Source organism: Larimichthys crocea, chromosome X (genome assembly GCF_000972845.2).
Source record: "Larimichthys crocea isolate SSNF chromosome X, L_crocea_2.0, whole genome shotgun sequence".
NCBI classification, from domain to species: Eukaryota; Metazoa; Chordata; class Actinopteri; family Sciaenidae; genus Larimichthys; species Larimichthys crocea.
Window position 1 is genome coordinate 30,719,886 of NC_040020.1, and position 23,078 is coordinate 30,742,963.

General features: G+C 39.2%; 1 protein-coding gene across 1 annotated transcript in view; it reads left to right on the forward strand.

The window, feature by feature from the left end:
• Positions 1–23,078, forward strand: part of LOC104925983 (voltage-dependent T-type calcium channel subunit alpha-1I) — a 128,627-nt gene that overhangs the window by 85,320 nt on the left and 20,229 nt on the right. The window contains exons 24-31 of the mRNA XM_027282657.1: positions 2,231–2,423; positions 3,416–3,567; positions 5,568–5,677; positions 8,275–8,408; positions 11,994–12,064; positions 17,350–17,428; positions 18,081–18,202; positions 19,203–19,652. Coding sequence (XP_027138458.1) covers positions 2,231–2,423; positions 3,416–3,567; positions 5,568–5,677; positions 8,275–8,408; positions 11,994–12,064; positions 17,350–17,428; positions 18,081–18,202; positions 19,203–19,652 — 1,311 coding nt within the window. The remainder of the gene's footprint in view (positions 1–2,230; positions 2,424–3,415; positions 3,568–5,567; positions 5,678–8,274; positions 8,409–11,993; positions 12,065–17,349; positions 17,429–18,080; positions 18,203–19,202; positions 19,653–23,078) is intronic.

Here is a 23,078-nt window from a genome sequence, read left to right on the forward strand (position 1 = left end):
AGCGCTCCTCCAAATTGAAAATCTGATGCTCATCTCCGGTTTTACTGCACCTGAACTTGATTTTTGTTTTGTAATGACTTCCTGCAATGACTACACTGACACCCAATCATCCTCATTGTTTCTTCACATTGTCTCTCTTTCCTGCCCTTTCCCCTGTAATCCTTTCTTATAAGTGGCAGCTCAAAGAATTTTTGGACTGTACTGGTTGAGAACTGGCTTGGTAAAATGTATCTCAAGACTGGGCAAATATAGATGAGTACCACTCAGTCACTGCTTGTTCCTTTTAAGACAATGATAAATGAATCCAGAATTTTTCAGAGAATAAACTGATATGTGTAATGGTAATTACAATTTCTTTGTTTCAACTGCTTGAGGTGCCCAACCTTCCCCCTTTCTAACACAACATACCAGGTTCTTTTGTGTTATGTCTAGACTCAACTGTGTACCTAAATACAAGTTCCTGCAGGACATCCCAGGTGTAAGACACACCCACGGGGGGGTTGGCGCCAATACATGCAATAGACAAATGGGTGTGAAACATACTCAAGTATAAATGTTTAGGTCTCCCCATGCTCGGGGCGTTTCTTCACCTTTGACCGCTCGCGTGTTGATTGACCTTTTCTTTGCAAAGAAAATAAAAACCTTGTCGGCCGGCAGAAGTCTCTATTTCATACTTCATTAGCAGCAAAGAAATTTCCACAACATATGCAATCAGCACCATTCAGACATCATTAAATGTATTATTATATAATACATTATAGCACATCATAGCACAAGAAGATGTAAGTCTACATACTTCTTCCTTTGTATATCCTGCATTTAATCGTATAAATAGCTCCATCCTTATCCTGTGTTTATCCTGTTCATGGTCGCAAGGAGCTGGTGCCAATCCCAGTTTACATTGGATAGATCTTGTACATGTCACTGATCTATTACAGGGCTAACATATAATCAGACCAACAATGACTCTCACATACCAACACTTACAGGCAATTAAACATTTACAATTCACCTAATCTGTATATGTCTGCACTGTGGGATGAAGTCGAGGCAGTCAATGTAATGCGTTGACAGTATATAATTAGTGAACAAAGCTTCCGGGACTGTAAGGTGAAGCAAGCGCTTAAATCTGCAACAGTAAGGTCCAATTGTATGGATTCTTATGGAGAAATTACCCTACTTCCCCAAATGATTTTATATCTCAGGAAACTCGCAAGTTTATGGTCTCAACTACTAGTTTCTTGTTTTCTTCCACACAATATGGTTATGAACAAGAGTGTGCTTTATGCCATGGTTACCTCCTTCTCAGTGAGTCCATCCAGTGCAACACACCAGGCTCACAAAACACACATGTGAAACGGCGGGCGGACCTTTCTTCCTCCTTGAAAATGAAGTCAAAACAAAGCGCAGCCCAACTCACAGTATGAGTCCAAATACAGTCACTTGTGGCTCCAATGAACAAAGAGCCGTAATGAACTCGAGGCTTCAAAATGGTTGTCGACAACCAGTGTGTGGCATCACAGTGGGTTTACACTTCATGCACACACCATTCTGGATTTTAACCCAGGACTATCTTTACCACTGAACCACCATACCATCCTGAAACAAGTTATTGTACAATAACAAAATAATATAAAGCAAGCAAATTAGTGGAAACACACATTTTACAACAGAGCGAAATGTCAGATCTCTCACAGTGCTTTTGTTCTGTCTCTGGTTTGGCCATGGACCTTTGCTGCTTGTTATTCCAAGTTCTTATGTTCTTTTTCTCGTCTAATATTATTTAACTTCTGTGAATTAAATTACGCATATAAATAACTCAAATAAATTCTGCCGTCTCATTCACCCTCCGCTGAGTGCCATTGATTAAGACAAACATGCTGTTGTTGGCTTGGAGATTATAAGTGGTGGCTGTTGCTACCTTGAGCTCCCTCCAGACTCCATCAATGCTTCTCAACCACTCTGCCACTTTCCCATCTTATACATCTATTGTGTAAGATGGGATTTACTATAATATATCTTCTTTTTCCCTTTTGTTTCTATCTGTTATCCTTTTTTCTTTCATTTTTATTTGTGGTATTCTCCCCCCAATAACCTCCCGTTCACCACTCTGTCTTCTCTTTCTTTCCTGCCAGTCCTCCATTTTGTCTTTCTGACTTTCACTCCCAGACAAGTTTGTTGTCTCACCTCTTTTGCTCTGTTCCTTCCTCTCTCTCTTCCACTCCTCCAGCCGATGATCAACAACAACCCATGGATGCTGCTCTACTTTATCTCCTTCCTCCTGATCGTCAGCTTCTTTGTCCTCAACATGTTTGTGGGCGTAGTGGTGGAGAACTTCCACAAGTGCCGCCAGCACCAGGAGGTGGAGGAGGCTAGGAGACGAGAGGAGAAACGCCAGCGTCGCATGGAGAAGAAGAGGAGAAGTAAGACCTAGGGAAAAGGGGAATAAAAGCAGAGGGAAGAGAGATGAATTAAAATGTTGTTTGGAGAAAATAAGTAAGAAAAGGCTTTGGAACACAGAAAGAAGAGATGAAATATACAGAGAAGAGGAGGTCAAGGGGAAAGAAAGGAGAGCTGAAAGGACAGATGGACACATAAATCTCCTGGGAGGGAAGGAGGAGACAAAGGGCTGAGTAGAGGGAGGAATGGGCGATGAAGGGATGGGAGTCCTTTTGAAAAAGAGGAATAGCTTCATGGGGCATAGAGGGAATTAGTAAATTAAGAAAATAGCTTATAATATACAAATATATTAATAAATGTCTGTTTACCACTTCAGAATAAAATGTAATCCAGAAAGTTAGTTAATATGTAAAACAAGAATTATACTTAGCTTTGGAAAGACTGTAACCCTGGTTACAATGCAAATGGCATGATCAAGACTTCTAACTTGATATTTTTTATTATACTCAATAAAAATACTTTGAATGAGTCATTATATCAACTCATTTAAAACTACTTAACCTCCCTCCACGTTTTATTCTCATATTATCTCATATTATTTTTGTTTTTTTTATATCCGTCCCTCCCTGCTTTTTTTTAGTGTCTCTTCCCCTCAGGTTTAACCCCTTTTTGCCCACATAAATCATTCTGTTTGCACTTTACATCACTTTCTCCACACTCTTTTCATATTTTAAACCAAATATCTGTTTCTCTCTTCTATAACTCATTTTCTTTTGCTCTTTTTCTGTTATTCCTGTCTTTTGTGTTTCCTCTGTTTATTCTTTGATTGTGTGCTTTCATTTTGACATTCGTCTTGTCCAACCTCCTTCCCCTCCACATTGAAACTCCCTTTTCCAATCTTTCTGTCTCTAAGATGTTTTCCTGCCTTCTCACTGATTTGAAACCCTCCTTCTCTTGTTTTTTTCCTCTTTTATTTATCTGATTTTTTTCTTTTATTTACTTTTATTCTCTCCAGAGGCCCAAAAGCTGCCCTACTATGCGTCATATGGTCCAGCTCGGCTTGCTATCCACACCCTGTGCACCAGCCACTATCTGGACTTGGTCATCACCTTTATCATTTGCATCAATGTCATCACCATGTCTCTGGAGCACTACAACCAGCCACAGGTGACCACACTTCTCGCTGGTGATGGAAGGGCAGTCTGGGTGTGGGTGTTGGAGTGAGACAGATACTGCAGTCTTTTTTAAGGGCTTCTGAGTAGGTGTTGATACACCATCTGGGCAGATTTATTTTTTTTTTTTAAGTGGGCACTCCCAGAGGCAGGCTGCCAACCTGCTGCTCTGAATCAGCAGCAAAAACAGCCAACAACTAAAACATTTATCCACGTGCTGGATTACAAACAATCTGGCAGATTGGGGTATTCATTATGTCAAATGTTTCTCAGAGGCAGAGATGCTCTTGAGGGTGACAAAAAATAATTTTGATTCAAACCAAGAAAAAAAGAAAAAAAAGCAGGCCTGTAGTTTAATGGCAGTAAACAATACTGCTATATTCTCATTCTGATATTTTATTGTCCTCTTGGGAAAATGTGTCTTAAGCTTTGCATGAGCCCGCGTCCTTTTCTTTGCATTATGGATGGATGGATAGATATCTAGTTGAATGACAGTAATATGTTAAAACTTCAGACTAGTAAAGATAAGTAAAATGACATTTTCCATTTAGACGTGTTGAATAACAGAATACATTACACACTGTCAACACTGAAATAGAATGAACTATAACATCCGAAGTGACTGACAGGGAGCAATTTGGGGTTCAGTATCTTTCCCAAGGACACTTCATGCAGACTGGAGGAGCTGGGGATTGAACCACCAATCATCTGATTAGTGGACGACCCACTCTACCTCCTGAGCCACAGTTGCCCCCCACAGCAGGAAATTGAATTGCTTGAATATGCCTCTGTAGGAAATACTGTAGATATGCTCTTGATGTCCTCTAAATGTTTTTTTCTTTTTTTCTTTTTTTTTTGTCAGTAAGGCTGTTAGGTTGTTGACCTGCTGAAGATACAAAATATAAAATGAAATAAAATAAAATAGTAGCAGCTGCTTTGGCTGGCTGCAAACAGATAATTTACAAAGCTCATTATTTTCGGTTGGTTTCACCTTTTTCGGTGTGTTTATGCCAGCTTTTACCAATCTGACATTAGATTAATGTAAACTACTGTAAACATCATATTTCTCCTTCTGATGATTTCTATGTTTTCCCCGCATTATTACAAATATATAGTACACTATACTTTATACTTTTGTATAGTTATGGAAATGCTAAAGTTGTAGTAGTTATAGTAGTTGTACTTTATTCAGCTAATACATGGCATGAATGAGATGATTTAGCTGAGAAGATCAATGCCACTCTCACATGGTTGAGTCCTTTTGAAGCTCACTAATGAACGTGTTATATCTCATCTTGGATCTTGTTTAATTGTACAAAAAATGAAATCTGTCTGTGCTACAAGCAAATTTAAGCCATGCTGCCATTGACTTCATATTTAATGACAGGGACTGAACAACATCAGTAGACTATGTGAAAACTTGTCACGCATTTAATGTGTATATATATATATATATATATATAGAATATATATATATATATATATATATATATATATTCTTCCTTAATCAGGCTGCACTAGTTGTGATAATAAGGTTTAATATGTGCCTTAAACATTACAAGCTTTTGATAGTCATTTTCTGTCTGATTCATTAGTGCTTGTGTTGTAGAAAAATGTTCTCTGTTCCTCCCCAGAGTCTGACATGCTTTAGTTGTCTGTCTCAATTAAGCTCACTTCTATTAAAAGAGATTCACTGGCAAGATACTTTTCTTACACTGAAGAGAAACGATTCACTGAACAACACCTCTAATCCTTGGTATGTCATTTTCTCTCAATTCATACAAAGGTTCATGTTCTTTGGCGTGACAAAACAATTAACTAAAGAAAACAGTTTAAAATATCTTATTTTGAAGAAGGGGCTATCCTCTAAATTGTAGTAGAACATAAATTAATTCATTAGTTTATTAAGATCAGAGATGGAGACAGAGGAAATCTATTACTTCTGCTTTATGTTCTTTTTTGTCAATCTCTGTCCCTTGTTTGTCTCTATGTCAGTCTCTGGAGACTACACTGAAGTACTGCAACTACTTCTTCACCTCCACCTTTGTGATTGAGGCGTCACTGAAGCTGGTAGCCTTTGGTTTCCGACGCTTCTTCAAGGACAGGTACAACGGGGACACGCCATGTTGTGTTAAGACTGTTTAGATTTGTACTGATGAGGTTTATGAAACTGCTAATACCAAATATACTAGCTCTGTCTCCCAACATTTAACCTAGTATTTGGTATACACAACATTCTGAAATATTTTATAGCAGTAGTTGTACACATTTGACTAATAGGGAATAGGGACATCTAGCCAGTGAGAGTAGAACTACTGTTTTTTTTTCCAGTGACGGTTGAGGTACATTTTCTTGGGGGGAATTTATTGGCTTCAGGCATGTGACTATCCTTATGTTGACAGAAAATGTAATCTCTATGGCATTAAGTTTCTTTCAGAATTGATGCATTTTCCATAACCTCATATCCATATCAAGTTTACAGGGGGCTGAAGCCAATCCCAGCTGGCATTGGGCGAGAGGCGGAGTACACACTAGGGTCTGATTAATTTTCTGACCAATATATGATGTCCTCTCTGTCTGCTAGGCCTAAAAATTGGTGATGATGTTAATCACAGAGTTATATGTAGAACAGTTTATATAAACACTGGTTCTAGACTAAATAAATGACTCACATTAAGGCTGTGCAGGTGCAGAAACACTTTCATTTTTAATAGATTTCAATATCTCCACCCAACACCTTAATAATCCCACAAACCAGGGGTCCTCTATCCATGTGTACAGCCATGTGGAGCAGCTGTGATGCTGTTGGTGAATATTATTTGAGGGACCCTACAATGTAGATTTTATTATTGCATCTTCCGATCCATTTTTAGAATTGTGGATGTGCTCGAGGAAATTGCTGTTGGATATTTCTGCCCTCTTTTCTTTGCAAAATTATTTCTTCCGAGCTATCTTAATGCTCTTTGCCTGTCCCACTGTTTCTTTGTATCCTCCTCTTCGTCTCTCTCTCTTTATGTAAACGGAAACATTTTTAGTCATATTATTCCTTCTGTTCTTCATTGTAATTTGTGTCTTTCCATTTCTCTCCCTTTCCCCATTTTGCATGTGTTTTACACCCTGTGAGCCAGTTGTGTGACAGTTGTGCTGTTTTCGAATTATTATCTGGGACACGACACATTATGTATGGAGGAATATACCACAGGCAGCAATTTTGCATTGAAATAAGGTAAAAATGTAACTTCACTAGACTAAAAATATGGATTTAAAGAAGTGCAACTGTCTTCGTAACCAAGACGTTACACTACGGTATGGCTTAGATGATGGTTTGACTAAGGGTAGATTTGACAGTTGGACAGGTTTCCCTTGCTTGCTTTTCTCACTCTCTTGAACTAGCTTTGGGCTAGGCAAAATCCAAGTTTTTGTACTTAATTTATTTTTTATTTTTTGTGAAGTGCTTGGCATAGAATTTATAGATGCCTATGATACCTACAAAATACAGTGGACAAGAGCAGGAGTATGAGTATAGCATTCTGTCTATTACTCAGCTGGATTAATGTCATTAGTTATATAATATGTCAGTGGGCCTCCCCTTGTCAAATGTTAAAAAGTAACTAAAAAGGTACATATTATAAGACATGACCCACTTAAACACATACAAAAAATGGGAGTAACACAAAATATTGACTGAATTTTCCTTACTCTGCAAACACACACAGTGAGCTTCCAAGCAGCCCATGAAAACACATGATGTATCTTACCATTCATCAGAGCGCCACCAAACACATTTTGTGAGGTGAATACATAGTCTACTGGAGAAGGGTAGTTGTAATTTTCATGGTATTGCAATAAATGTCCTTCCAAGACACCAGTACATACCTGTATACTGTACATACTACATGTATCTGTGTAGCTGAAATTAACAGTCCTATCACAAAAAAATAAAATGGCCCACAGAGTAACAAAACATCAAAAGACACTCTTCAGATGTGAAAATGACCTTTCTTTTAAATATATAAAATCCAAGAAAAGTAACCACTGTTAACGGTCATTACTCTCTACATTCTTGCATACTTCATCTTTTGGATATCTATATTATTTATTTTTTGCATCTGAAGAATGTCCTCTAGTTTTTTGTCTATGTGTGTGCATTTGGGCCGAAAATATTTACTGACAAAGAGAAAAAAAAAAGGTATTTGAGATTGATTCATGGCTTGTTTGCGTGCTCTTTAGATGCTTAAATGTCAGATAGCATTGGTATTGGTATAGCCTGTATTTTCTGAAGGGACTGGAAGTTTTGCAGTGGTCAAATACAAACATACCAATGAAACAAATGTATTATTGACCATTATATTCACAAATGTAGCTGCATCTGATATTGATCAAAACAAGATCACATTTCAACATATAGCTTGTTGTTCAGCCCTGAAAGGTTTGTATAGCGTTGAAGGAGTTCTAGTATTAAGTAGGCCTACAGGTAATAGTAGGCTGTTGCCCATTCAGCTATGGTATAATCATGCAAATGATTCATTAAGATCATGTATATTCATAGTTATATGTATTAATATATTGAGCCACGCACTGAGCCAAGACACTAAATTCATGCTGATTCTCCTGTTCATGGCTTATCCTCACTCTGGCCAAACCCTACAATGTATGGTAGGTCAAAAACTCAGTGTGTGTTTGTTTGTGCCTGTATGTATAGGTGGAATCAGTTGGACCTAGCCATTGTGCTGCTGTCAGTGATGGGCATCACCCTGGAAGAGATTGAGATCAACGCCTCCCTTCCCATCAATCCCACCATTATCAGGATCATGAGAGTACTCAGGATAGCACGAGGTATACACACACACACACACACACACACACACATTTCAAACACATACATAGTATGCATGTTCATATTCATTCTCTGTTGTGAAAACAAACAGCCGTTTCAGTCACTCTCCTCAGACAGTTTAATACAGAGGTACAATCATCAGAATAGGGAAATGAACAACTCCCTGCTTTGTGAACTCTCCTCCTGCTGTCTCTGCTATCTGTTGAGATGAGGTTTTTAAATGTAAACATCAGAGTAAACATTGTGGAAAAGAAGGAAAAAGTGGATGAAATAAAGACCAGCTATGATCCTGACCACACAGACAAGCCGTCCATCTCTATGTCTATTCCTGCATCAAGCTCAGAAGAAACGCCAAGGAAAATGTGGAGGGGTTAAACACCAGCCAAGGAAACTGGCACACAGAGCTTCTCTGCCAAGCATCCCGCTTGCCAACATAGTAACTAGATAACCTTCATGCCGGGAGAATTTTCGAGTATCAGTTTTCAACGGGATATCAGGAACTGTAATCACTTTTGTACCACTGCAGCTTGGCTGAATCCTGGAATAATGGACAGCGCCATTTAATCTAGTGACAACATAGACAATTGTAAAGCAACAATCTACAATTTAAGAACAGCAATAAAGGTGACAAAAGAGACCACAGGGAAAAAAAGTGGAATTCCAATAGAACTCTGTCCCGGAGAGCAAGGTATGGGAAATACCTTATCCACCTTTATCCTTAACATTGGAGCACCCCAGGGCTGTGTTTTGAGTCCCCTTCTTTACTCCCTGTACACACTTGCTGTGATGGGCCTGATCACTGAAAACAATAAAAAGGACTATCTAAAAGAAGTAGAAAACTTGAAAAAATGTCCTCCCAAGATCTTGGGAATAAGAAGAGAAGGAATTACACTCTCCAGCAATATCAACAGGTCCTCTGACAGAGTAGACAGCTTCAAGTACCTTGGTGTCCACATCACTGAGGGCTGGACGCTGCATAGGTGAGAAAGGCAAGGCATGAACTGTTTTACCTCAGGTGCTTGAGGATATTCCATATATCCTCTCAACGACTAAGGAATCTCTACTCCTCCTGCACCATCCTGACAGGAAATATTACTGTTTGGTATGGAAACAGTACTGAACAAAGAGTGGTTCATTTAGCCCTGTGTGCTCTATCCTGCTTAAACGACATCTATAACAGATGCTGGAAAACGGAGATCCCAGCCACACAGATAATAGCCTTTTGTCCTTGTTATCAGGAAGAATGTTCTGGATACACCAGGTTAGGACTAACCTCAAGCCACTCAAATAAATGAGGACTAGGACTATTTATTCCTGTGATTCCTTACCATATCATACCATTATTATTACTTATTACATATTATTACTTTATTTAGGTTAATCAAGAATGTATAGTTGGAGTTCATGATACATTTCACTATAATTGTTCTACTATTGGGTGGCAAGGTGGTGCAGCACTGTCGCCTCATAACAAGAAGGTTGGGTGAGTTCTCTCCGGGTACTCTGGCTTCCTCCCACAGTCCAAAGACATGCACTTAATAGGTTAATTGGTGACTGTAAATTGGCTATGTGAATGCCGACTTGTCCAGGGTGTACCACGCCTTTCGTCCAGTGAGCTGGGATAGGCTCCAGCCCCACTGTGACCCTGATGAGGATAAGTGATTACAGATAATGGATGGATGGATGTTCTATTATTTTATTATTTTAAGACATTTAAATACCTTTCTAAGCCCCTAGGCATGCTAATGTAAGACAAATTACTAATTTCTCTAAAAGCAAAAACATTTGCCACATCAACCTTCATTTTAAATTGAAACTATTTGTAGTTGTATCGATTACTTTGGCATATACACATGTCGTTTATAGTCCTGTTGTTGTCCGTGTATAACGGTAAAGCTTCAATCTCTCTGCTTTTTAATTGGAATCTTATTCAGCACCTTTGTTCTTATTATTCAGAGGAAATGACTGCTCTCTGGGCTGCACCAATTCCTCTTAACTTCACACTGAGGAGGATAAAGGCTAATTACATCAATCTCAGTTAAGCCTCGCCCTCTTACCATCGCCCTCTGCCCTCTTTAATACTGCCCAGGGGCTGCTGAGTAGACCCATGGGTAATATGCTAATTAAACAGCAGCCGATGGTAATTAACAAGCAAGTGGGGTATTTGATGATGAGTGTGAGGGTTACCGGTGACTTATAGTATTTCTGCTCCTCTTATAATATTTTTACCACTCTGCCTGAATGTTAAATAACTTGTGTAGCACTGGGAAAGAATATTAAAATGTTAAAATTTTAAAAATTCAAGAATCTTTCTGGTCACACTGTGCTTCTCCTCTTTGCATCTCTGCAGGACCTCTAATCTTCTTTGCTGCTAATCTTCATTCTGCCTTTGTTTACTTCTGTGAAAAATCAAAGATAGAAATCCCGTAGGTTCAAAAATTACTGCAATTTTCTTGTGATAAATTTGTCGCCCTGCATTATCTGCCATGCTAGAATGGAAAGCTTGACTGCCTTAGCAACAGTTGCTAATGAGGTACAAGGACAAGGGTATAAGTGGGGAACAAGTCATTTACCCAAACTCAAATGAGATCTTTGTGATAGGGAAGGAGCTCAAAGAACTAAATCTAAGAACTGCAGTTCAATTAGCACATACATGTTTGCTTTTCTACAGCATCTCAACAACCCTTCAGATTTGTGAGATTAGGCTTTTTACAATTTTGACAAATGTGAGACACAATGTTCAGACATAGGATCAGTTTCAGAGGGGTATATGCTATTATAATTTATGACAAGTATTGTCCTGCAGACCCCACCTTGATAGTACATTGATCCATCCCTAACCCAACTTTACTTTACCTAACTAACTTTACATTCAGCCCAGAAACCAAATTTGGAACCAGGTTAAATCCTAAGATCTTCAAACTGTTCTGAAAAGTTCGCTACTTTGTGTTTTTTACCAACAGTAAATCTAAAGAACAACAGTCGGCGAGATGTGAGGGTGCAACACACAAACTTTGCATCAAAAAAGCATTTCTAAGTGATGCTATTGTGTAGGAGTTTGGAGAGAAGGTTCCTTCAGAGGCTTTACAGACCTGACTAATGATTTAGAGTTGCTGTGGCCATACCACCAAAACCACAACTCCATGCACTTTTTCTCTCTCACACACATACACACACAATTACTGTATAACCACCACCAACCATCCTGACAGAAGTCTCCCAGGAGGCTTGATTTTTTGAGCAGCCATCGGCGTTTGACTGTGCCGCATAGTCAACCATGGTCCTCCAGAAATTGGACCACTGGGTATAATGTAGGGTCTCTAATGGAGAGCCTGAAACCTTTTCCATCTATTGACAATTTGTTATCCCTATCCTCCTCTTTCTCTGCCTACCTCTTATCTATCTTGATCGTTCCCTTCTGTCTCTGTGGTGTCCTTTGTTCACTTTCTCTCACTCTGTAGGTGTGTGTCTGTTGTTTATCACCCAAACACTTGTGTCCAAAGTATCACACAGACACACACATGCACATACACACACTGTGTGTGTGGATGCTATAGTTATCTCACCCTATGATCTCTCTCCAGTGTTGAAGTTGTTGAAAATGGCAACCGGGATGAGAGCCCTGCTAGACACAGTGGTCCAGGCTCTGCCTCAGGTATGTGTCATCACACACACACACACACACACACAGACACAGACATCCTCCTTTAGCTTATCACAAGGACACACAGGAGTTAATTAACATTTGTGAAATGATAAACGATCAGTGTCGATAGAAGGTCCCTGAGAATTACGACTTTCAGGAAGTCGGGTTATAACTAAAGTTTTTGCCCCTAATGTTACGACACTTTGCTAACGTTACATCATTCCACTCATTTATTAAGGAAATAAAAAGACCTTAATGGCATTAATTTAAGCTTTAATTCCCATGGCTGTTGATGAGAAAAGAGCATGTTAAACAGTTCTACTCCCTTGGTACACAAAAAGATAGATTTTTTTATACTTTGGCCATTGCTCAGATTCATATATTCAGTGTTTGCTTGTCCTATAATTAATGACATACTGAGGATTTTTTAAAGAGCAGCTACCAGCCAGGAATTGCATACATTAGTTGTTTTAGATGGTCCGTGTAGATTGATTTTACTGGACTGGAAACCAAACTTGTCACTTTTTGAATTTGTGTGAAATGAGAAACCTTACTGGAGTTTTACAAAACCTCAAAAGCCTCATTTGCTTTATTTTCTCACTTTATCTCTTTTTGTTCTTTTAAGTCTCCTTACTCTGTGTTCTGTCTCTGTAGCTGGACATCTTTCCATCACTGTCGCTTTGTCTGCCTCCATAAGTTCAGTTATTAATTAGTTGTGTTTCCTACGCCTGAAGCAGACACTGTATTTAATGATGAAGACAGATTAAGCACAGAGCAGTTAGTGGCAGAAAGGATTTTTGTCAGATAAATGATGATGTATCTTTGGCACATTTGCTTTGACAAATTGCCCAACTAATCATAAGTGGCTTTGGATGTTCTGTAATAAGAAAACATTTGTCCAGTAGAACCTACCAGAGATGACATATACTCTGTCATTAATATGTACAAATGGTGATGTGCTGCTTTTAGACGGTGCATTGAAGGATAAGTCTGGCAATATTTGTCTGTTATTGTCAACGGATCCCATAAAAACACTAACATCAGCAAACCATCAGTCTGCTGCTTTTGACTCCCCTTTCTGTTTTAAGCCCATTAGTTCCTCCTGAAGACATTCATCCTTAAGAATGGGACACAAATAGATACTTTATGTTTTTTTGTTTTTTTCTTTTAAAAGAAGTTAAAACATTTGGGCAGTGTATATCTTAGGAGTGGATAGTAAATAGGAATATAGGAAATTCATTTGGGACTATTGTATGATGCTCTCAGATCCTGCAAGTAGGATCGACTACAATGACTGCATTCAGACAATAGTGAAGGTCTATAGCTAAGATAAGTAATCGAAGCCTTACTGTCTTCTATCTTATGGCCTCTGCTGAAAAACTCTGACTAACAGTTGAACTGGTATTGGGAATGCTGAGGACGATGTGGGTTGGTGCATAATCAAAGTGGGTGGTGGACCGCCTCTGTTGCTCGTTTTTGTATAACGCTCTGCTCAAGCGGCCTACAAAGCAACTTGCCCACTGGGACTTCTCCGGGGAATAGAAACCATACATGTGAGCAGACAAAGATGACAAACTGCACATTTGATGCAAGTCTTCTGTCAAATATTTTGTCAAATAGTTTCTAGATGTATTGCCAATTAAGGAGTTTTCTCTCTGATTATAATGAGCCTTGTCAAGCTGCAAATAAGCTATAGATGTTTTAGCTTGAAAATGTATTTTCTGAGATTACAAGGTCTCAGGGCCGAATTCTGCAAAAGCCACTTCACAACTTTTTTACAATACCAAGATAAAATGACGTCATTATTCATCCTCTGCATTTTCATAGAACTTCTATGACTCTTTCTTTCTTTGTGTCTTTCTTTAACATGAAGAAACCAGAGAGAAATACACTAATGGATCTGGACTGGCTGTTCTCTTTAAAACAGCTCTTTATTAAAGACATTTGTAAAGAAGTGAGTCAGTGTGCAGTCAGAGGTTTATTTCTTCAGTTCTGCTGCCTTATCAATGTCCTGAATCGACCCCTCTGGGAGAATAATTGTCTCCATAATGCTCAGGTAGAGAAACATGTATACACCGAGACAACACAGACACACAGGTATAGACATTCACACAAATAGATGCAGGCTCACACGTGGATAATGTACAGTGACAGAAATCTCCATCACTACAGTTGTACCTCAAAATCAATAGTCTTCTTTTTCCATTCACTTTAACTTGTTTTCCTCAGTCCCTGCTCTCTCATTTGGCCAGATTTCATTGGTTTTGTTGTTCTTGTTTCCTGCTATGGAAGCTTAAGCCACAACAGAAATACACATAAATTTAATCAGGGGTTGCTGGAGGTACAGTACTGTACTGTTGTCCTAGTGTGTTGTGAACATTAGCAAACACAAACACAACGCACACTCACAGGTCAATAGGAAGTGAAAAATGTTGAACATTTGGGGGTGGCTCGGTTGGTGGAGCGGCCGCCCCATGCGTGGGGGCTCGGTCCTTGCTACGGAGGCCCGGGGTTCTGGTCCAACCTGTGGCTCTTTCTCCGCGTTCCTGTCGCGCTTCAGCTGTCTCTATCAGAAGTAGAGCTTGAAAAGGCCAAAAGAAAATCTTTAAAAAAAGAAAAATGTTGAACATTTGAACATAGATATCAAAGAAGAGTGTAAATTACCTGTTGTGCTTTGAAAACAGTGCAGCAGCAGTCTTGCCAAAATCCTCCCTTTGATTCTTAAATAACACTGAAAAATGTGTTTTTGTTTGTTTGAATTTTTGTTGTTGTTGTTGTTTGTTAGTAACATGAGAATCATCAGAGTATTGATTGCAACCAAACAATCCTCCAGTAATTTCCTTCCTCACAGAAATGTATTGCACCAGAACTGCTTATTGTTTCCTTGTAATGTTTTTCAGCTTAGATTTTTGTTTAACCTGCAGGCAAATCAGATTTGTTTCTTAAATCAGGTTATTTGGAAGTGATTAGATGTGATTTGCATGTCCAGACATCACCAGTCTATCTGCATGGGTTGCTGTGGTAACCTAGGTGGCAGTAACTAGAAAGGATTGCGATGTTGGCTTTACCTGTACAGAAGATACAGAAGCATCACCTAAAGTAGCATCAGACAGGTTATTTCAGTGTCTGTCTAAGCCCTTGTCTCTGTGTTGTCCTCCATACCACTCTGCCAGTAACAGGAAGATCCTGCTCAGCTGTGTGGTTCAAGTGATTCAAAAGACACTTAAAATCAAATCCTGTCCTATGAGTAGCCATAGTTCTAGATGTTCTAGAAACCCGTTTGGAAACCAACTCCAAATGTACTTCGGATCCAAGTTGAAAAATCGCATTTCATGTCAAAAAATGGATTTGAGCTGGCAATCTGAAGAAAGCTTAGTACACTCTTGGATAAGTTTTGGCTTTATTGACTTTTCATTAACACTTGACTTTTTCTCCTGGCTACTTCCCCTTGTAAAGCCACAAATACACGTTTGACTAAATCACAAGCTTTTCCATTTTTGTAAAGTAGATTCTCCATAAAGGTGTAAAGAATTACCACTGGACTGTGAGTAAGTTCAGTCAGAATTTCTCAAAACTAAAACTATTGTTAAGGACTTAAAGTATCACTCCTCAAAAATGTGAAAATTATACAGGACACATTGACATTTTGAGATCTAAATTACCCATGGTCACCATAATCCTTTCCACTGATGGATTCATGATGTATATTCTAAATTTCATACATGCTGTATGAAGATTGTCTTTCTGAGAAGAGTGCAACATTTATGGTCTGTCAGTTTCTATTGTTCTCTATCTGGAAAAAAAACATCACGACCCCACTTCCCCTGAGAACATCTTATCCCCTCTATTCAAAGGGTCTCTATTGTCACTGGAGTTTGAAGTCGGGATAATGACTTTTGTATGTCAACGTGATGTGTCAAATTGTGTGCCAAATTTCCAACATAATTGAAACAAAAATGGGTCCCACCATGTCTATGCCCAGATGACTGAGTCAAGGTCTCATTAGTCTAAATGCAGAAAAGAACATGTTCAGTAAATAGTCTTAAAAGTTTGCAGATCAGTACAGGTTTGTTCTCTATGGAAACCAAATGTATAAATATCAAAGTTCACGCAGGCTTCTGTTGCCTAGTTGCCAGCTCTAATGCTTCCATAGCATCTAACAATCTGTTTTATATACCACAGCATCCTCATCCCTGCAGTGTGCTTTAGTTCTCTGCTTGAGGGATCTAAAGACATCAGATGGGCTGAAGTTACAAGCTGCAAACTGCTTCAGGCTAAATCACTGCTTTCAATACCCACGAGGAAACATCAACATGCACAACTGGGGAGAGAAAGATAGTTATCCTCAGGCTTTGCTTACCTCCCCAAAATCCTGTCATTATTTCCACTCTGTCTACTATGTCAGCTTCTCCTCCAATAAAAACTATATGTCTGATTCTTTCCCAATCTACTCTTCCAGTTTATTTGCCCATCTAATGAAATTCTATGTATTCAAATGCACCTCATTGCCTTCCCTGTGAGGTGACTTACCTAATGGCATTCTGCTTATTTCTTACTATCGCACCCCAGGGAGTCCTTTTCTCATTTGCATTACATATCTCTATTCCTGAATGGTTTGGGTCTCTACACAGATGGATTCATGGCTGTTAAGGAGTCATCAAGTAAAAGTTTCCCCAAAGCATTTAATAGAATGATTATCTCTGTTTGAGGCAGGGGGGTGCTTTTGTTGTGGTTGCATTATGTTAGCCTGTCAATTTCTGAAACTAATTCTGATTAGACGGAATGTTTGCAGGATGTGCCTTTTTGATGATCTTTAAGCACGAAAATAACTTTCATAACCTAATGTAGCATTTCAAAAATGCATGACCATCATAAGCCTGTTTTCATTTTTCATGAAATGTTAGGGCTTTCTGTCCAGAGTGTTGTTTATCCAGCTGGGTGGGCAGGACAGAAGATCTTACAAACCCTAAATAGTTTAGCAGCTTCAATGGTTGTAGTTTCGATGAAATGTGTCTCTTGTGTTGTGTTAGAGCTTTAGTAAATGCTGTTAGGACCTTGAAAAGACAATGAACCAATAGGGAATCTCTTTATTTTGGGTTTGAAGGACAATAACAAATGTTGAGATTGTGTTTCACAGTTCACAAGAGTTTACTTTGTACTGTTTAACTAACACTTAGAAATCGCAGTGGGATCAACTGCATGAATGCTAAATTAACCAATTAAATATCGTAAAAAACAAATACATGAGTTATCACTGTTCATATAATATGTGACCGTTCCTTTTTGTGTGGCAGGTGGGAAACCTTGGTCTGCTCTTCATGTTGCTGTTTTTCATCTACGCAGCTCTGGGTGTGGAGCTGTTTGGAGAGCTGGGTGAGTGTGCTCTACACCAACTTAAGCCTTAACAGGCTTCTCTGTCAGTGGGTATACAAGTGGGTGATGCTGTCTAAATCGGAAATTAACTTTTCAGTTTGTTTTTGACTAGCCAAATTAAAGGACAAGAATTATGTCCACTGCCACATTTCCTTCACAGAATGAAATATTTGTGTTTATTGGTCATCCCTTTCTTAAAGACTACCCAAGTCATTTCTAGAAATCCTTTAAATTGTACATTGTGGACAAAACGGGCAAACAGGTTCCCATTGTGCTGGCTTTCAGCAGATGTGGCATAGATTGGATTTTTTGTTCAACCCACCATCCGATGACAAATGTACACCCATTCTTGGTTAACCACTGTTTTTGTCTATTTTGACTTTGATGAAGACATGTTTGTCTGTATTACAGGCTGTGAGTCACTGTGTGTCCTTTGTTCTTCTGTGTGAATTTTGTTTTCTAAATTCTGCCTCATTTCTAATTCAGAACAGATATAACAGATGTTTTTCCGCAACTCTTTTGACCAAGGGAACCAATTTAAAGTTCTGATCTCTCAAATAACCTTCATAAAAGTTTGACGTTACCAGGCTTTCACTCTCTGAACTCTTTATTTCCCTTGTTCTCTTTCTTTTCTCATCATGTCTTCTCTCAGTGTGTAATGCTGACTACCCCTGTGAAGGAATGAGTCGACACGCCACCTTTGAAAACTTTGGGATGGCCTTCCTCACACTCTTCCAGGTCTCTACTGGTGACAACTGGAATGGCATTATGAAGGTACTTCTGCATTACAATGAGTTCATATCACTCTTGTCTATAGACATTTGGATTGGGCTATGTAATCGAGTAAGCTTATCGGTTTTCACTTTCCTCACCGTCACCTCATCTCCAGTGGAGACAGCACACATTTTCTGAGATGAGGGTCATGCAGAAGTCTAAAGCTGTTCTACTTTAGAGTCTAGACATATGCACAAGCATAATTTGGTTTTGTTTTGTTTTGTTTTTTCTGAGCTGGTACCTGAATCTCCACACAGACGCAAGTGAACAGGCAGAACTGTAATTGAAGGTCTTCAGTTTGGAACCCAGGATTAGACAATATTTAGTAATGAGTAATAGTAATGAGCTTTAGCAAAGATGGGGCTGAAAACGTAAATGTGCACTCAACGGAAATCTCCTACGGATGAATAAAGATTAAAATTTCCACTAACGAAATCTGAGTATGCGATTCCCCTCATCTTTCTCTAATCTCTCACTCACTAATCACACCCAAGTACCTTGAGGTCTTAAATTTTTTTTTTTATCACAGCCTATTTCTGAGAGAAAGTTAATCAGGACGGGCTGATTAGGCTTTTAAAAAAAGTGATTGACTGTTGATGAAAGGAAGACAGATGGGAAACTTTGTCAGACCTCGAGCCGGATTGTGAGAGCTTGACAGTGTGTTCTGTAACGACATTACAAATTGCTTCAGTGCTCAAATTTGTGAATTCGTCTTTTTTATTGGACATAAAAGTATTACCCATTTGATTGTTCCCTTAGAGTACAATTCTTGTAAAAGAAACAGGCTAAAGGTTTCAACCATTTCACTCATTGATCACTGCTTTCTTATTTCTCTCATTAGTTCGGAAACAATTAGTTTAATGTATGATTTAATTTTTCCCTTTTGTTTTCTCTGGTCATCTCACTGAAATCCTACTATTCTTTCACTTTATTCTCCTCTTCTTCTTCTGTCTCACTCTTCCTCACCCCTAAACTCTCCCAATACCCCATCACCCACTAGGACACACTGAGGGAGTGCCCACCGGATGGTCCAGGCAGCGACTACGGCTGCCACGCTGGACTGCAGTTTATCTCTCCGTTGTATTTTGTTTCCTTTGTGCTTACGGCTCAGTTTGTTCTGATAAACGTGGTGGTGGCCGTGCTGATGAAGCATCTGGATGACTCCAACAAGGAGGCACAGGAGGACGCTGAGATGGATGCTGAGATCGAGCTGGAGCTGGCTCAGGGAGGCCTCTGTTGCATGATGGGGGGCATCGGCGCCATCGCGGGGGCCACAGGTGGTGCTGCAAGCGGGGCCGGTGTGGGTGGAGGAGCGTCTGGTGCAATTACAGCAGGGACAGTCGGGGGTCCAAGTGGTGGGGTGATTGCACCGCTTCGAGATGGAGGAGGAGGCGGTGCAGCTCATGAGGGACACTCGCATCATCGATGTCGGCTCTTCTCTCCCACCCAGGTAAGAGCACTTTCACACGTTCAGGAGAGTAATTACTGCTGACACAGTCCATACTTCTACCTTTGATGATGCAGGCAAGATCTGTGCAATACAGCGCTCTTGTTTCTATATGATGCCAATATACAAATCCCAATTATTTTAGATACACTTACTTCCCATGTTGATCAAATTGGAATGAGTTTGATTGGTATTTCTTTATCAGATCTGACATTCCCCTTTCCCCGGCCTTTTTTTTCAATTCAACCATATTAAGATCAGTCAGTGAACAGAAATATAACCTCTATACAACAGCTGTCTGTCAGATTTATTTGTGACATGTTTAACGTTTTTTAATTTTATTTAGCATTACTGTATCTGTGTTTAAGGGTCCAGTGTGTAGAGTTTAGTGACTCCTAAGTGAATACTCCCACGCCTCAACTCTATCCTTCCAAGCATGTAAGAAAAACTCTGGCTGCCAAATTCACATTAAAAGCAAAAGACCTTATGTAGATCAGTGTTTGGTTTGTATGTTCAGGGCTACTACAAGAAATGAGTACAAAAGTGCTTACTGCAATCATCTAAAATGTTCATTATTCATTAACATGGTGATCATCTAAATCTCAAAATCTCTCCCAGACAGCACTGATTAGGTTAACACCCCTGGGATCCTGTCAATGGATGTTAATATTCAGTGTTATTCAAGGTTGCACATGCACATCTAAACCCCAAATTCCACCTGGCACTGGTTCTAGTCAATGTTTCAAACCCCACCGGCCCTGCCGCGGTTCATTTGAGAAGCGTCCCTGAAGTGGATCTCCACTCTCCTCTGTGGAGAATATGTGGCTGTTCTATTTTTGACGGACCAGCAACCCGCATCAATCTGCATAGAGCAGCTCAAGCTGGCCAGAAGTCAGACACAGAAACAGCATAGAGAATCTGGTGGAATTTAAAAATAAAACCCCCCGTGCAAATTTTCGGTCTTAAAAACAGCCAAAAGGGAAGCAGTTTAATTATTTAGCATATTTACACATTTGTAAGCATTTTAGATCCAACAGACACTGGTCTCACCCAGAGTGAGTGGACTCTAGAAAATCAGTAACTGAGCCCTGAAAATGGTCATTGATTAACCAGTCGGTCAATTGACTAAAAATGAATCCAATGGTTCTCAAATTTGGAAATGTATTGTTTGTGACTGCTGGTCAGTCAAAACAAACATTTTGCAATGTCAGCTTGGGCTCCCAGAACTTCTGATTGGCATTTTCAGTCTTGTACATCACATAGAGATACTGACAAAGTTGTGGTATTGCAACCACCTCTCAACTAAGTCATGGGCCATTTTAGGTGCAGAGGAACATTTTATAGGATTAACTTATCTTGTCAAACCATTGATTTGGACACCAATGCTGCTCTGACGACACATCGTTAGCCTAAGTATTAATATTTTCTAATTGTTTCAAGTCCGATGATACAGATACTAACATGAGTACATCTGCTATGTTTTCATCTCCTGATTTCTGAAAGCAAGACTTTGATTTGTGTCAATGAAACTTAACCACAAACAGAGCAGAAGACTTAGCTTCCTATAGCAGTTTGAAGGTAAGGGCAGTTATGAAAATGATCACAATTCACGAGCATTCACCTCCTCATGAAGAGGTGCCATTCATCAGGTTGAAATGAGTTATTCCTAACAAGTTTGTGCAGTTAAGAGAGTTTGGTCAATTCAACGTGGAACAGTAGCATAGCTGAAAAAAGGAGAGAAATTTCAAATGAGAAAACAAAAGTATTTGTTTAATTTCCTAATGTGCTAACATGCTGATTGTGATAATAAACTAAACAATACATGATTTGTATGTTAATCTTGATCATTTTAAGATGTCATCAACTTTATTAACAGTTGTGCGTCTGCACAGCAGCTAGAGTTGTATGTATTCATGAAATATTGCAGCTCCACTTGTGCAAATACAAAGTGTTGATGATGAACATGCTAAGAACACACAGAACTCTAAATCTTCTGCAGAGAACCCACGTGCACATGCGCACATACACACAAAGATGCAAAAGATATTAAATGGCCGCTGTCTCCACCATTCTAAAAATACCACAAGTGGGAGCAGTAACAGTGGTGGCTTTCATTCGTCAGCTCCCTGATTGCTGCATCTCAAACAGCAAGTCAGTACAAGCTTCATCTATAATCACACTTACATAAAATTATAGCACCTGCAGATGAGAACAGGTATTTTTAGGAGCACGCTCGCTGAGGCAGAACGAAAGAAACAAGTAAATAAACAAACAAAGGCTGAAACAAAGGAGAGATGGGGGAAACAAGCAAATTGGGAAACGGCGAGAGACATTAACACAAATATAGATGACGGTTGAGAGCAACAGGAGAGAGAAAATGAGAGGAGAGCAAGTGACTAATTGCTGTAGGAAGTCAATGAGCAAGTGGCTGAATGAGTGACAAATGAGTGTGTTTGAGTCAGTGACTGACTGAATGATTGTGCGGAGTGACTAAAGGTGTGTTTGCAAGGAGTGACTCTACGCTACAAGTGTTTACTCCTTAACTTTAATGTGTTTGGGCAGGTGACAGCAGCGCCAAGTAAACTGCTAGGTGGCTCATTAGAAATGATCCCGTAAACACAAACACTTATTAGTAGAAGTAGAAGGAGCTGGGTGTTGGCATCTGATTGCCAACTGGGCCTAGAATACCTAGAAATCCATAACAACAAAAAGGTAGTCTGGACTAATACTCATTATTTCTTCATAACTTCTGAATTTTTCAGTCGACACATTTGATTTGTCATTTTAAAGCTGGGAACAGTCTTATATCTTGAACATTGCCACCAACTTGCAGAGGAAGGAACATATATTGAATGAATGGAACACTAATGATTGAACGAGTAGAGACAATTTCCCAAATCCAGCAAGAACAATTTCAATCAATTTGGGCAAAATTCAAAGAAATGTGCTAAATGATCAGGGCTTGACAGTAATGGTCGCCAGGTTGGTATTAGCAATCATTTCTTGAGAAGTTGACGTCCAATTCTTGGCCCTTGGTTGCCATCAGAGGCTCCCATTTTTTAACATATATAGAAAGAAAACTGCTTTGTTTATTTGTTACTTTTGCAAGCGTTAACTATCGCTGTGACAGTCTGAACTGGTACCTGAGAACACCGTGCGTGTGTTGGTACCTCAGTTATGTAATAAAGCTTTTAAAGCTTTTTTATTTATTTTTATTTTTTTAATGTATAGCTGATGTCTGGTTCTGATCTTGCCTACTACTTATAAGTAGCAGTAACTGATGTTTTGTTAATAAGCTGTAATATATGTTGATGTCCCAAACTTTATAGCAAACAGTTTCATATCAGTTGCTATATTTCATTTGTAGTCAGTAACATATATCATATGTGGACTGTTCAAAAAGTAGCTGGTGCAACACTGGCATTCACA